Source organism: Nicotiana sylvestris, chromosome 9 (assembly GCF_000393655.2).
Source record: "Nicotiana sylvestris chromosome 9, ASM39365v2, whole genome shotgun sequence".
Classification (NCBI taxonomy): domain Eukaryota; kingdom Viridiplantae; phylum Streptophyta; class Magnoliopsida; order Solanales; family Solanaceae; genus Nicotiana; species Nicotiana sylvestris.
The window spans coordinates 187972583-187989288 of record NC_091065.1 but is presented as its reverse complement, the minus strand read 5'-3'; the positions used below and the strand labels follow the sequence as shown (position 1 = coordinate 187989288).

General features: G+C 36.5%; 1 protein-coding gene across 1 annotated transcript; it reads left to right on the top strand.

Annotated features, from left to right (window-relative positions):
- The first annotated feature begins 890 nt into the window (after positions 1–890).
- Positions 891–6374, top strand: LOC104219085 (eukaryotic translation initiation factor 4E-1-like). The gene is made up of 5 exons (XM_009769718.2): positions 891–1273; positions 3823–3988; positions 4101–4226; positions 5894–5959; positions 6049–6374. Exons 1-5 carry the CDS (start codon positions 1023–1025, stop codon positions 6097–6099), a joined length of 660 nt encoding a protein of 219 aa, XP_009768020.1. The 5' UTR covers positions 891–1022; the 3' UTR covers positions 6100–6374.
- The last annotated feature ends 10332 nt before the right edge of the window (positions 6375–16706 follow it).

The window sequence follows — 16706 nt, the reverse complement described above, 5'->3', positions numbered from 1 at the left end:
ACTGTCTAGGATAGAACAATATTTTAAGTTACATTCCAAACTTATAGCCTGTTTGACCAAGCTTCTCACGACAAAAAAATCCCAAAAGTACTTTTTTCCCTAATTTGATGTGTTTGGCCAAGTTTATTTGGGAAAAAAGTACTTTTGGGAATAAGCAGAAGCAGTTTCAGAGAAGCAGAAAAAAGTAGCTTCCTTCCAAAAGCAGAAACAGAAGTATTTTTGGCTTTGCTTTTGGGAAGAAGCAGAAGCAGTTTCAGATAAGCAGAAAAAGTAGCTTTTTCCAAAAGCAGAAGCAGAAATAGTTTTGGCTTTTCTTCTTACCTAAAATACCCTTAACAAAATATAGTATATACCAAAATAACCCTTAAACCTAATACTTAGGATATTAATTTATAAATATTTCTTCTTATTTTTAGGAAACTTTTTAATATATAGTGACTTCAGGGGTGAATACTTTTATATTTGTTGAAGGAATTTTAATATATTTAACTTATATTAAAAGAATTAAGTAATTTTTAATTTTATTTTCATATTTTACTTAAATAAAATGAATTTTTTTAATTATTGCATGTAATAACAAAATTTTGATATTATTTATTTACTTATAATATTAATTATTAAGTAAATCTGTTCATGTCCTTATTCGTAATTTGACACTTAAAAGCACTTTCTAAAAAACTTGATCAAACACAAATTATTTCTCAAAAGTGTTTTTCAGACTGACTAGCCAAACACAAACTGATTCTCTCCAAAAGTACTTTTTTCAAAAGCACTCCAGCATGGCCAAACAGGCTATTAAGGGACTACTTTAACGATTTTTGAATTTATGGCTATTGTTTTAATTACTAGTTCAAAAATGGCTATTTTTAAACTTTAGCCACTAATATTCCACCGTCCTGGATAAAGATTATTTTTAAGTTACAGTCCAAACTGAGGAAAAGGAAAGTCTTGAACCAAAGAAAAACTACAAGTACCCTTTTCCTACTAAAATCTATAACTGAGTACATAGAAAACACACGAAAATGGCAGAGGAAGCTGAGAAATTGCGGGTAGATGAAGTAGAAGTAGCCGACGATGGACCTGAAGAAGGAGAAATTGTGGATGAATCTGATGATACGGCGTCGTATTTGGGCAAAGAAATCAAACCTAAGCATCCATTAGAGAATTCTTGGACTTTTTGGTTTGATAATCCTATGGCTAAATCTAGACAAGCTGCTTGGGGCAGTTCCCTTCGCGAACTTTACACTTTTTCCACTGTCGAAGATTTTTGGGGGTAAGTTATTTCATATTCCCTCGGTTCCAATTTAGGTTACAGTCTTTCCTTTTTAGTCAACTTTTAGTCTCCTTAAATGATATATTTCTATATTTAGTAATAATTTAATATTTATAGCGACACAAATGTATCACTCATTTTAGATGAATTTTTTTTTTCTTAAACTCCGTACCAAATCAAACACTACTAATGTAAATTGGGACGAAGCGAGTATTATATTTCGTGTTAAGCTGTTGTGTTCTTTGGTTGTAAATAAATCATGGGGTTTTATTTTACTGTTCAAGAATTTTGTGGGTGCTGTAGGATTTTGTTGAATTATGGTTTTGAATAGCTCCTGAATATCTTGCCTTCATATAGGGAAAATTGGGTAAAATCTTCAATTTTATGTGACACTAATTCTGTTAAAAAAACACCTTTATATATTTCGAAATAATTTAACTTTAAACTTCTCATTTTACTGCTAATGTGATGATTTGTAGTCACACAAATGTCTATCTTGTTTTAAAAATTTTATTTTTCCTTATTAAACTCCATGCTCAGTCAAATAATGGGTCTATTGGAAACAGTCTCTCTATCCTCACAAGGTAGGAGTAAGGTCTGCGTACACACTACCCTCCTCAGACCCCACGGTATGGGATAATACTGGTTATCTTGTTGTTGTTGCTAAGTCAAACAACATTACATAAATTGGGACGGAGGGACTATCTTGTTTGATTTTCAGCTTAAGGAACTTTTGTTTCACAATTATCAGATTTTTCCTGTCCTTGCATTTTAAGTTAAAGCAGCAACGAGGGGCAATCTTACTTTGGAGTGCCCGAATTGGTTTGAGCTTAAATTTATGCAAGTTGTATTAGTACCTACATTGCTTTGTTGATGCTGTTGTAATGTGTAACTGACTTTTCCAGTTTGTTACTTAAAAAAAGGAATTTTTTCTCTCAGTTACTTACCAATTTTAGTTTTGGTTCATGGATCGAACTAATTACATTTAACTTTCAATGAATAGATATATCCTCTTTGGTGGTTGGAAGACAGATAGAGAATTATCTGGTGTAAAGTAGGGAAAGTGCAAATATGAACAGAGATTGAGACATTTTGGATGGGGTAAAGAATTACCTTAGAAGTTCTAGGAAAGTAAAAGTTAACCTTGTTAAAAGTCCGTTCTCTTCGGTTATATTGTCGGGTAGTTCTTTTGCTTCAAATATAAGAACATCTGACCTGTTAGTCAAATGTCCATATTAGCAACTAAAGATATGTTGCAAACACTATTTTGAGCTAATAAGGTAGTGGATAATGCTTTGGTCTTAGTTTTCTCTCCTAAGCAGGATATTATAGTTACTATTTTCCAAGTATCAATTACACTTTTCTTAAATGCACATATAAGAGCATGGTCATGTGTATTTCATATAGGGCTGTCAAATTTGGCCCAAGCCCCAATGACCTGCCCAACACGCCCAAGGTTGGGCTGTTTGTTGACCCGCCCATTTATTGAACTCAACCCAACTTGACCCAACCCATCTCAACCCATTAAAAGTTGGGCTGATTTTTAGCCCAAATTGATCCATGAGTAACTTTGCCAGAATAACTTAGAAATAATTCTTTTCTGTTTGATATGTTATATATGGCCATAAGAAAAGAAAAAGTCTTATTTAGTATTATACAATTCATAAGAAAACAACACATATTAATTAAAGTTTGGTAAGAGTTGGACGGGTTAGGCTATGACCCAAATTTTAGCCCATCTTGACCCAACCAATCTCAGCCCAAGTAATTTTTGGGCGGATCAGTGACCCGCCCATTTGACACCATAAGTTCATACGTGTGACGTCTCTACGTGCATTTGTCTTCATATACCAAGCTGATTATTCATTTAAAAAGATAAAGATATCTGCTTTTCTATTCCTTAATTAGGCTAAGATTACACTAATCTCCCCTCTAGATTGATGAGACTAAACGTAGCTGCAGACCAGTATTTCAATGTCATTCTTGGATCTTTATTTAAGTCGTCCGTTTTGAGTTAGGTGGTGATGATTTGAAATTTGTGTCTGCCTTAGATGCATGTTGTGTTGCTCGGATGGGGGCGCGGGTATCCCATAATGGTGCAGATCTAAAGGTCGGATTTGTCATCACATAAATTTTAGGATTCGAGGATATGAATTCAAGTACGGTTACGGGTGCTGGGATACAACCAATAAATGTATGTTACTACATATATAAGTATATATTTCGATTAATTAAAGTTATCAAACTAAATCTAATAATTTTTTCTTATAAAATATAAACACGTAATCCGGTGTGGATTCCACACCCATGTCGTGTTGATACGGGTGCGGCAAAGATTTTGAAGAGTCCGCGCAACTTAGGATGCATGCACCTTGTTTGGTGAGTTCTTTATCAGTCTAATTTCTCAAGGCACTTGAGTTATTGTGCAACTTGGACTATGTCATGCCTATTTTGATATTCTGCATCTTGGATTAGATGTTTTCAAATGCTATTATCCTGTTAGCTTTTGATGAAATCCTTGAACCATGTTGCTTAAATTCTGCAAACAGTGTTTACAATAATATCAACCACCCAAGCAAGTTAGTTGTGGGAGCAGACTTTCATTGTTTTAAGCATAAAATTGAGCCAAAGTGGGAAGATCCTGTATGTGCGAATGGAGGGAATTGGACAATGAGCTTTAGTAAGGGTAAATCTGATACCAGCTGGCTATACACGGTATGCTGAGGATATTTTAATCCAGTTCTTAATGTTAGGGCGCAGTCTCGTAAAGTTATTTTCCCCTTTGATATTATTTCAACTCTTATTTTCTCATTTGGGATTATTGTAGCTGCTGGCAATGATTGGACATCAATTCGATCATGGAGAGGAAATTTGTGGAGCAGTAGTTAGCGTCCGAAATAAGGGGGATAAAATAGCTTTATGGACCAAGAATGCTGCAAATGAAACAGCTCAGGTAATTTACTTTTTACCAATGAAATAGCCTATTTATATTACTCCCTTTGTTCCAATTTATGTGATGCACTTTCTTTTTTTGTCCGTCCCCAAAAGAATGATATCTTTCTATATTTAGGAACAATTTAACTTTGAACTTTCGATTTTACCTTTAATGAGACAATTTACAGCCACACATCTATAGCTTGTTTTACCACAAGTATCAAAAGTCATTCTTTCTTTCTTAAACTCCGTGCCCAGTCAAAGAGAAAAAATAGATCGAGGGAGTGCTTTTTATTTTTGACGTCAATGACTAGGTTTGTCATTTTCGTGGACCAAGTGGGCAGACAATTTTGTTGTGTGCATATGTGGTGCTGATGTTTATTCAAGAAATACATCATCTAAACCATCTTGTGATGCCATTTAACAATAATGCGCAAGATAACAAGGGTGTGGCCTAGTGATCAATGAAGTGGGTTGAGAACCATGAGGTCTCAAGTTCAAATCCCAATGGAGGCAAAAACACTAGATGATTTCTTCCTGTTTGTCCAAGCTTGGTGGACAGAATTACTCGGTGCCTCTGCTGGTGGGAGGTAGTAAGTAACTCGTGGAATAGTCGAGGTGCGCGCAAGTTGGCATGGACACTAGGGTTATAAAAAGAATAATAATAATAATGATAATGATTATGTCAGCTACTATTAGTTTTGATGTGTGTGTGTGTATATATATTAGTTTCATTCCTGACATAACTTCTTTTGACAACTAGAAACTGATGTATAGTACCGTATGATGTAACATTGGGGATATTAGAAGTTAGAGGGGACGCCATCAGATATATATAGGCATATAGTACAGTTGTCAAACTTTTTAGCTTTTGATAGTGAGTTACTTTCATGAAAAGCTGGAAGCCAAAAAGAAATATGCTAATTTGTCTGCGATAAATTATTGTTTCATTGGCAATTGAGTTATGTGAAGCTTGGACAAAGAGAACTTATAGAGGAAAAGATATTGTTGAGGACTGGTCCAGGTGTAGGATGTTATTTCTGTGAAGCAGTGATTTCGTTGTCAAATAGTCTGTTTCATTCCTGCTTGATATGTCGTTACTAATTATTTAGTGTTAGGAGATTCTGGCATCATTCAGCCGGTTCGAAAAGTTTTTGCAATTCTTTATCCCAAAGGTTAAGTAATTTTTTTTTGTGTACCATCTGGTATCTGGTACTCACTGGCCCCGGTAATCGGAATTCGTGCCACGTTAGGGCCCCTTAAAAGGGGAAGTGCTCCCTATCATATATTTCTCCATTCATAGGGCTCGAACCCGAGACCTTTGGTTAAGGGCATAGGGAATCCCTTGGTGGTCCCAAGGGTTAAGTATTATTATATACTTGATAAAATTCCTTTTTCTGTCACCCCCTTCCCGTAGTTTTTTTCCTCCAATATATAGAGGTCGACCGTCGACGTTCCCCGATTCCCCCTTTTTTGATGGCCTCATTCATTTGAAGTACCAGGCCGTTTTAGTCTAATTTCGCAAGTGGATCCCCTTTTGCGCGTCATTGAAAATATTGTATCCTTTCAGCTGTTTAACGGTTCATCAATTTTTGCGTTAATGCTTATTGTTAGCCTTTGTTTCTATATCGTTGTAACTACACTTAACATCATGCTTGTCCCATCTCCTGAAACTTCTCTCTGCAGGTTAGCATTGGTAAGCAATGGAAGGAGTTTCTGGATTACAGCAACTCGATTGGCTTCATATTTCATGTATGACATCTTATTTATGGTATGCCTTGAAATCAGTTTCTCATAATTTGCTAGACTCATAAAGAATCATCTTCTTTTGCAAATTGCAGGACGACTCAATGAGGCTCGGCAGAGGTGCCAAGAATCGTTATACAGTATAGTTTTCTTGCTACAATGGGGGAATGCAAGAAACAGAATCTGGACTGGAAAGTTTATAGACATTAGCTCTGTTTGTACAATCATCTATCATATGAAAGGCTGCCACTTGACAGTTTAAGTACCTTTGTTTTAGTGTTTGTACTTTTAATCGAAGAAACTCGTTTGGTTTTGAATTAATGCCTTAACAATAAACTTTAGTCCTGTCTCTTTTTCTAACAACTTGTTTGAACAATTGTTATGTATCGTTTCATGATGTATTATATAGTATAATATTGTATTGTGCTGTGTCGTTTTGATGTATACAACGTTTTGATAGATTGTATTGTTTTTTGTCATTTCATGATGTCATGCACCAACAATATGAAGAACAAACTTGCAATATTATAAAGAAAAAGTAAGGTGCGTGGTAGAATTATTATATGAAAAGGTATGATAAATGATAAAATAGGATTATTTAATTATATGGAAGCGCAAGATGAGAAAAAAATAAGGGAACGACACGATTACACCAAATCAGTTGTTCCATAAAGTAGAATTTTTCGATACGATATAACAATAAAATTTAAGTAGCAACCAAAACAAACATCATATTTAAAGTAACAATGCAATAGGTAACAACCATCCAAACAAGCTGTAAAACAATAAAATCTAAGTTGGCATTTTTCGCTGTTATTTTTTCTCCACAACTTATATAAGAGCTTCAACTCACAAACAATATTACCAAATAGCTCAAATCTTTACCTAATAGCTTCAATTTTTATCACAATTGCAAAATGGCATCCTCAACAAACCATATTCATCGAGGGTGTGTTTGGTATTACGGAAAATGTTTTCCGTGGAATTTTTTTTTTTTTGGAAAATAAGTAGTAATCTTATTCATTTTCCGATGTTTGGTATGCAAATTAAGGAAAATAACTTCTCAAGAGTATTCATAAATAATTTAGATATAATAAACATGAAGCCATAAACTTTCAAACCAATAACCTTCCGAACCCACAAATTTCATAAACTTTCGAAACCGCGAAATTTCAAACCCGTAAACTGCCGAACTCATAACTTTGGAACTTGTAAAATTTTGAACCTTTAAACATATAAATTAAAAAATTAAAACTGAAAAATATATTTTAAAAATATTTTTTTTAAAAAAAGGGAGGGGAAGAAAATGAAAAAACATAATTTGAAATTACGAATAAAAAGTAAATTTTTTTTGTGTCGGGGGGTGGTTGGGGTGGGGGTAGGTGGTGCAGAAAAACGAAAAAATAGAAATTTGAAATTGCAATAAAAAATAAGGTGAAAAAATAATTTTTTGGGGGGAGGGGAGTGGGGGTAGAGAGGTAGTAGGGTGGGTGGTAACGGAAAAATTGAAATTTGAAAAAAAAAATCTTTTTTAGAGAGAGGGGGTGGAGTGGGTTGGTGAGGGTGGGGAAGGTTGAGAAGAAGTTTTGGAAAATATTTTTCCTTCTTTTGATAAGGAAAATATTTTCCTCCAATTGGAAGAAAATGAGTTCATAAGGATAATATTTTCCAAAACATTTAAGCCAACCAAACATGGAAAAATTGGAAACCATTTCTCGGAATTTCTTTTCCTTCATACCAAACACACCCCAATTTGTCAAAACTTTCAACATACATGGAGGGTATGTTTGGTATAACGGAAAATATTTTCCGTGGAAAATATTTTCTTGGAAAACAAGTAGTAATTTTATTTATTTTTCGGTGTTTGGTACGCAAATTAAAGAAAATAATTGCTCAAGAGTATTTGTAAATAATTTAGATATAATAAACATGAAACCATAAACTTTCGAACCAACAACCTTCCAAATTCACACATTTAATAGACTTCCGAACCGCTAAAGTTTAGAAACCACGAACTTTCGAACTCGTAAACTTTATAATTTCTAAACCTGTAAACTTCCAAACACATAAATCTCCGAACTCATAACTTTGAAACTTGTAAACCGAAAGATGAAAAAACTAAACTGAAAATATATATAAAAAATATTTTTTTCCTGGGATATTAAAAAAATATTTTTTCCTAGGGGGGAGGGTGTGCAGAAAAACGAAAAAATAGAAATTTACAACAATAACAACAACAACAATAACACAATAAAATCTCACAAGTGGGGTCTGGGGAAGGTAGTATGTACGCAGACCTTACCCCTACCCCGAAGGAGTAGAGAGACTGTTTCCGGAAGACCTTTGGCTTCCGGAAAAAACAGAAATTTGAAATTACAAACAAAAAAAGTAAAAAAAACAATTGCGTGGGAGGGGGCAGTGGGGTGGGATGTGGCCTGTGGGGGTGGAGGGATGGTGTAGAAAAACGAAAAAATAAAAATTTGAAGGGGGATAGCAGGGTGGGTGGTGACGAAAAAAAAGCTAATCTTTTTTTAAAAAAAGAAGCCTTTTTGGAGAGAGGGGTGAGGTGAGTAGGAGTGGGTGGGGTTGGCTTGGTGTTTGTGGGGGTGCGGGTGGGTTGGTGAGGGTGGGGAAGGTTGAGAAGGAGTTTTGGAAAATATTTTCCATCTCTTTATAAGGAAAACAGTTTCTTCCAATTGAAGGAAAATGAGTTCATAAGGAAAATGTTTTCCAAAATATTTAAACCAACCAAAAATGAAAAATTGAAAATTATTTTCCAAAAAATATTTTTTCCTTTCTATCAAACACACTCGGAGTTTTTAGTTTTTTCACTTTACAGCCAACGACGTTTAAATCTATAATGATAAATATGAATGTCACTCTCAAATCAGTTTTTAACACAAATCATTTTAATACCCTGGTAGTAGGTGAAAAGATGTTTCAAATTTGACACACAATAGACTAAACAACAATAACAACAACAACAATAACCCAGTGAAATCCTACTAATGGAGACTGGGGAGGGTAGTGTGTACGCAAACCTTACCCCTACCCCGAAGGGGCTGTTTCCGATAGTCCCTCGGCTCAAGAGAACAAAAGGACAAAAGCAGAGAATATTAGTATCACCACAAAAATAATAAGAAAAAATATGAACATGAAATCCAGAAGAAAGATGCAAAGTAAAGTGATAGGTATTAAATACGTCATGCACTGAAGTAGTAAGACACAACAATGACACTAGCTATCTTAGGGTAAAACCCTACCAGACTAGTCTCGCAAAGGTATAAGTAAGGCAAGATTCAACTACCTCCTAACCTACAACCTTAATACTCGACCTCCAACACTTCCTATCAAGTGTCATGTCCTCGGAAATTTGAAGCCTCGCCATATCATGTCTGATCACCTCTTCCCAATACTTCTTAGGCCGCCCTCTACCTCTTCTCGTCCCCTCCACAACTAGCCGCTCGCACCTCCTTACTGGAGCATCTGGACTTCTCCTATGAACATGCCGGAACCATCTGAGTCTCTCTTCCCGCATCTTGTCCTCAATGGGAGCCACTTGCACCTTCTTCCGAATATCATCATTCCTAATCTTATCCATCATAGTGTGCCCGCACATCCACCTCAACATCCTCATTTCTGCTACTATCATCTTTTGGGTATGTGAGTTCTTAACAGGCCAACACTTAGCTTCATACATCATTACCGGTCTAACCACCGCTTTATAGAACTTACCTTTGAGAATCGGTGGCACTCTCTCGTCACACAAGACTCCAGATGCTAACCTCCACTTCATCCATCCTACCCCAATACGATGTGTGACATCCTCGCCGATCTCCCCTCTCCCCTAGATAATCGACCCAAGGTACTTGAAACTTTCTCTACTTGGGATGACCTGTGATTCAAGCCTCACATCCACGCCCACTTCCCCCAGTTCAGCGCTAAACTTACACTCCAGGTATTTCGTCTTCATCTTGCTTAGCTTGAAACCCTTAGACTCAAGAGCTTGTCTCCAAACCTCTAGCCTCTCGTTAAGACCGGCTCGCGACTCATCAATCAAAACTATGTCATCGACGAATAGCATGCACCATGGCACCTCCCCTTGAATATGATGCATTAACGTGTCCATCACCAAGGCGAATAAGAACGGACTGAGTGCAGAACCTTGATGTAACCCCATTACAACCGAAAAATGTTCAGAGTCTCCTGCTACTGTCCTAACCCAAGTCTTAGCACCATCATACATGTCCTTGACCGCCATAATGTACGGTACCGACACACTTTTTGCCTCCAAGCATCTCCAGAGAACTTCTCTAGGAACCTTGTCATATGCTTTCTCCAGGTCAATAAACACCATGTGCAGATCCTTCTTCCTCTCTCTATACATTTCCACCAACCTCCGAACAAGTGTATAGCTTCTGTAGTAGAACGACCCGACATGAATTCGAACTGGTTGTCGGATATATACACAATAGACTAAAGTAGGTAAGCAAAAAAGTATAGGCTAATTTTATAATTATGGTATAAACAATTTTGGGATTACTAATTAAGGAATTACAAATTCTATCAAAACGTGGGATAAACAAATCCTATATGGTATTATAATTCCCATCTCGGGCAAAGACTAATTTAAGTTATAGTCCAAACTTAAGGGCCGAAAAAGAAGAATAAGAAACTTAAGGGACTAATTTGGTTGTCTCTAAGTTAGAAAAAGTCAGAGAACCAAAAAACTATTTAAATACCCATTTCCCACCAAAGCTAAGTTACACAACACCAAAATGGCAGGGGAAGCGAAAACGTTGAAGGAAGCTGAGAAATTGAAGGCGAATAAAGGAGAAGTAATGTACGATGGACCTGAGGAAGGAGAAATAATAAGTAAAGTAGTCATCGTCTAACCAATCGGCTCGGACACTAGATCGTCAGTGGCGGAGGCAGGATCTCCACGAAGGTGGTCCAAATTTTTTTTTGTACCTAGTGGGAATTGAACCCATGACCTTATATAGATTTTGAACCCCCTTGACCACTAAACTACACTTTTCGATTATGTTAAGGGTGTTCAAAACTTAATATATAGAGATAAAAAATAGATTTTGCCTTATATATATAGTGTAATTTTTCGGCGAAGGGTTTTCGGGTGAACACCCTTGCGCCCCCTAAATCCGCCCCTCCAGACCGCCCGTGCTCGCCCATTTTGTTTTGCCCTAAATGGAGGTCCAACCCTTCCTGAAATTGCGCTTAGTCTCGTTACCTCTTAGTTGTCGCCCCCTAAATGTTAGTGCTTGCTGCAGACCGATAGACGTGGATAGTGAGTATTTATATAGTCAACCTCAACTTGTTTGGAATTGTAGTTAACTTAGTTTTCATATTTTTCTAGTTGGTTGTGTTCATTGGTTATAAATCATTGGAATTTAGGCCGCTCAGTTATTTACCAATTTTAATTTTGGGTTTTGCATCGAACTAAGTACATTTGAACTTCAAGGAATAGATATATGCTCTTTGGGGATGGGAAGAGAGAGATAGATAAATTAATCTTGTATAGTCAATGAAATGGGAGGAAAGTCATAAGGTTTCAAGTTCAAATCCCAGCTGATGCAAAAAAACAGTAACATACTAACTAGCTTCTTTCTATCTGCCTATGCGTTGGCGAAAGAGTTAGCTATGCCGCTGGGAGATAGCAGATACTAGTGAAATAGTCGAGGTTTGCCCAAGCTAGCTCAAATGCCACTGTCATTTGAAAGAAAAATCTTGTGTAAAGGAGGAAAAGTGCAAATGAATGGAAATCGAAACATTTTGTTGTATGGGTGAAGTTCCAAGAAAAAAAAAAGTTAACCTTGTAAATATCTTCCTTGCACCATCATGTGTAGAAATGACTTCAATTTGGTTATTGTAGGACCCATAAAAGGAAATAATGAAAAAGTTAAAAAAGTTGGTGAAGTCAAATTAGGGCGGCTGAAAATTTTTCAGTAAGGGCGGCTGAAATAAAATGTTTGGACTTTACAAATTGATGAACCAATCAGATTGGTTGGGTTGGTGAAAATGTGCCTATAAATATGAGCTTCATTCGTTTAGTTTAAGTACACCAAAAACGAGAGAAGCTAAGCAGAAAGCAAAGCAGTGAGAGTAATCCACAGATTGTTGTGTGTGAGATAAATAGTGAGTGGTAGTAATATTGTAACGATGTGTGTTTAAATAAAAAGTGTTATTTCTTTCAAAATTGTAGTAGTCTCTTGACACTACCAAGTTGTAATATTATAGTGATTATATTGCTCCGCTCGCGTATTGTATTTTGCCTCATTAATGGTGTCGTTGTTACTCTCTTGTATTATTATTATTTGCCATGGATATTATTTCTGGGCGGGATTATTATTTTTTATCCCAACAACATGGTATCAGAGCCATGTCGAATAATGGTCTGTTGTCTTTTCAGTACCCCCGTCTTACAAAAGATAATTATGAGAAATGGTGTCTACGTATGAAAGCCATTCTTGGCTCTCAAGATGTGTGGGAAATCATAGATAGATGGTATGCAAAACCCGATAATGAGGAAGCTCTGCTTCAAACAGAAAAAGAAGTCTTGGAAAAGACAAGGAAGAAGGATCAACAAGCCCTCACGCTCATCCACCAATGTTTGGATGATGCCATGTTTGAAAAGGTGGCAGATGTTACCACCTCAAAGGAAGCTTGGGGGATTTTACAAAATTCTCTTCAAGGAGTTGACAAGGTGAGGAAGGTAAAACTTCAAACGCTAAGGGATGATTTTGAAGTTTTAAAAATGAAAGAATCCGAATGCATTTTGGATTATTTTTCAAAAGTGAAGGTTGTTGTAAATCAACAGATACGGGGAGGACATAAAAGATGTCCGTGTAGTAGAAAAGATCCTTCGCACTTTAACACCTAAATTTGATTTTGTGGTGTGTGCTATTGAAGAGTCTAAAGATTTAGACTCTATGACGGTGGAGAAATTGGATGGTTATTTACAAGCCCACGAAGAAAAGATCAAAAGGAGACAAGAAGTGCCATTGGAACACCTTTTTAAAACTCGGGCTTCGTTCAAGGATTATGGCGGTGAAACAAGCTATCGAGGAAATGGACGAGGACGAGGCCGTGGCGGTCATGGAAAAGGGAGAAGTAACAGTAACAACTTCAACAATGAAGTTAAAATCCACCAAACATTCAGAAGTCGTGGTCGTGGACATAAAGGAGGAAGAGGACGTGGCTACTACCAAGAAAATAATGGACAAAGGTATGACAAATAAAATATTGAGTATTATAATTGTCATAAATTTGGCCATTACTCTTGGGAATGCCGTAGCAATGTTGAAGAAAAAGCTAACCTTGTTGACGAAAAGAAATAAGAAGAGGAGTCAACGTTGTTGATGACACTCAACGAAGAAGACAAAGATGATTGCAGCTCATGGTATTTGGACAATGGAAAAAGCAATCATATGTGTGGATGCAAAGAGAAGTTTGTGGAGATCAATAAAATGGTGAGAGGTAATATGTCCTTTGGAGATACCTCAAAAGTTCAAATCGAAGGGATAGGTACGATTCTGATCTCCTGTAAAGATGGTAGTCACAAGTTAATTCAAGATGTTTATTATGTGCCAAAATTAAAAAGTAATATTTTGAGTTTGGGACAACTTCTTAAAAAGGAATATGACGTCCACATGAAAAATATGCATCTTTGGCTTGGAGATTCAAGTGGAATTCTAATTGCTAAAGTGCATATGACAAATAATAGATTGTTTTCTCTGAATCTTAAAACAATTTATGCAAAGTGTTTGAAGGCAAATGTGCAAGATGAATCATGGTGTTGGCACATGCGATTTGGGCACTTGAATTTTGAAGCACTCAAATCAATGGGAGAAAAGAACATGGTGCATGTGATACCATCAATCAACTATCCCAATCAATTGTGTGAAGCTTGTCTTTTAGGAAAACATGCAAGGAGGAGTTTTCCAAAGGAGGCCATGTCAAGATCAACCAAACATCTCCAGCTTGTTCACACTGATGTGTGTGGATCAATCAATCAGCTTCCTTTGGTAAAAGAAAATACTTTCTACTTTTTATTGATGACTTTAGTAGAAAGACTTGGGTTTATTTCTTGAACCAAAAATCTGAAGCTTTTGCTGCTTTTAAAAATTTCAAAGTACTTGTGGAGAAAGAAAGTGGCTATGAAATTAAAGCTCTAAGGTCTGATAGAGGAGGCGAATTCACTTCAAACGAATTTAATGACTTCTGTTAACTTCATGGAATTCGTCGCCCTCTAACGATACCTTATTAACCTCAACAAAATGGTGCTGCAGAGAGAAAGAATTGAACGATTCTTAATATGGCTAGATGTATGTTGAAAGCTAAAAGTATGCCCAAGGAATTTTGGGCCGAAGCTGTTTCTTGTGCAGTTTATTTGAATAACAGGTCTCCAACAAGAAATGTTAGAGATCAAACCCCTCAAGAATCATGGAGTGAAAGAAAGCCAAGTGTCGAGCACTTGAGAATCTTTGGGAGCATAGCCTATGCTCATGTTCCACATCAAGAGAGAGCAAAACTTGACGATCGAAGTGTCAAGCATGTGTTTGTTGGCTAGAATACGAGTTCAAAAGACTACAAGTTATACAACCAAAGCAAAGGCAAGGTGGTGGTAAGTCGTGATGTTGAATTTGATGAAGAATTGGCATGGAACTGGGAAGCTCAGGAAGAAACTTCATATGATTTTCTTCCATACTTTGGTGATGAAGAAGAACTAGAAATCATGGAACCTGTGCAAGATACAACTCCACCTCCTTCTCCAACCAATGTTGCATCTCCCTCTTCTTAAGGAAGTTCAAATGAACAGCCGCAAAAGACAAGGAGCATTCAAAAGCTCTATGATGACATAGAAGAAATTACTAATTTTGATATTTTATATTGTCTCTTTATTGATAGTGAACCAATGAACTTTGATGAAGCTGTTTCAGAAAAAAAGTGGAGACATGCCATGGAAGAGGGGATCAAGTCAATAGAGAAGAACAACACTTGGGAGTTAACAACTCTTCCCAAGGGTCATCGAGCAATTTGAGTTAAATGAGTATACAAGAAAAAGAAGAATGTTAATGGAAATGTGGAGAAATACAATGCACGACTTGTGGCTAAAGGCTAGGAGCATAGGCAAGGCATTGACTATGAAGAAGTCTATGCACCTATTGCTCGCATGGAGACGATTCGTTTGCTGATCTCTTTGGCGGCACTAATAAGTGGAAAATTCATCAACTAGGTGTCAAGTCAGCCTTCTTAAATGGCTATCTTGAAGAAGAAGTCTATGTTAAACAATCATTGGGATTACTGGTCAAAAACCATGAAGATAAAGTGTTGCGGTTGAAGAAAGATTTATATGGATTAAAGCAAGCCCCACGAGCATGGAATAGTTGCATCGACAAGTATTTTCAAGACAATGGGTTTACTCGTAGTCTCCATGAATATGCTCTTTACCTTAAAGTTCATACTAATGGAGATATCTTACTTGTTTGTCTTTATGTTGATGATCTTATTTTCACGGGTAATAAACCAAGTTTGTTTGAAGCTTTCAAGAAAGATATGTCCCGTGAGTTCGAGATGACAGACGTAGGGCTCATGTCATATTACCTGGGCCTAGAAGTGAAGCAGATGGAGGATGGAATTTTTATCTCTCAAGAAAGCTATACAAAAGAGATATTGAAGAAGTTGAACATGCTCGATTGCAACCCCATGAACCAACCGATGGAAAGTGGGACAAAATTGCCCAAGTTTGATGAAGGAGAAAAAGTGGATCCAACATTCTTCAAAAGTCTTGTGGGAAGTTTGAGATACTTGACTTGTACCATGCCAGATATACTTTTTGCTGTTGGAGTAGTAAGTCGCTTCATGGAGGCTCCTACCTCTACTCACTTGAAGGTTACTAGAAGAATTCTTCGTTACCTAAAAGGTACAATCGATTTTGTGTTATTTTATTCTTCTTCTAATGATTTCAACCTTGTGGGATTTTGTGATAGTAATTATGCGGGAAATATTGATGATAGAAAAAGAACAACTGATTTTGTATTTTTCTTGGGTGATTCTGTTATTTCTTGGAGTTCAAAGAAACAGTCCATAGTTACTCTCTCGACTTGTGAAGCCGAATATATAGCAGTAACATCATGTACCTGTCATGCTATTTGGTTAAGAAGATTATTGAAGGAGCTCAATTTGCCACAAATTGAGGCTACAAAGATTTGTATTGATAACAAATCTGCACAAGCGAATCCGGTGTATCATGATCGAATCAAGCATATAGATACAAGGTATCACTTTATCAGAGAATGCATTGGCAAAAAGGAAGTCGAGCTCAAATATGTGAAGTCTCATGATCAGGTTGCAGATATCTTCACAAAGCCTCTTAAGTTTGAAGATTTTCAAAGATTGAGATCAAGACTTGGAAGGAAGAAGAAAAATCCAAATTAAGGGAGAGATTTATAGGACCCATAAAAGGAAAAAAGGAAATAATGAAAAAGTTAAAAAAGTTGGTGAAGTCAAATTAGGGTGGCTGAAAATTTTTCAATAAGGGCGGCTGAAATAAAATGTCTGGACTTTACAAATTGATGAACCAATCAGATTGGTTGGGTTGGTGAAAATGTGCCTATAAATATGAGCTTCATTCGTTCAGTTTAAGTACACCAAAAACGAAAGAAGCTAAGCAGAAAGCAAAGCAGTGAGAATAATCCACAGATTGTTGTCTCTGAGATAAATAGTGAGTGGTAGT

Coding starts and splice junctions, on each gene's coding strand:
- LOC104219085 (XM_009769718.2), top strand. CDS start 1,023: ATGGCAGAGGAAGCTGAGAAATTGCGGGTAGATGAAGTAGAAGTAGCC. Junction 4,227..5,893: donor CTGCAAATGAAACAGCTCAG/GTAATTTACTTT, acceptor TTCTCTCTGCAG/GTTAGCATTGGTAAGCAATG. Junction 5,960..6,048: donor CGATTGGCTTCATATTTCAT/GTATGACATCTT, acceptor TGCAAATTGCAG/GACGACTCAATGAGGCTCGG.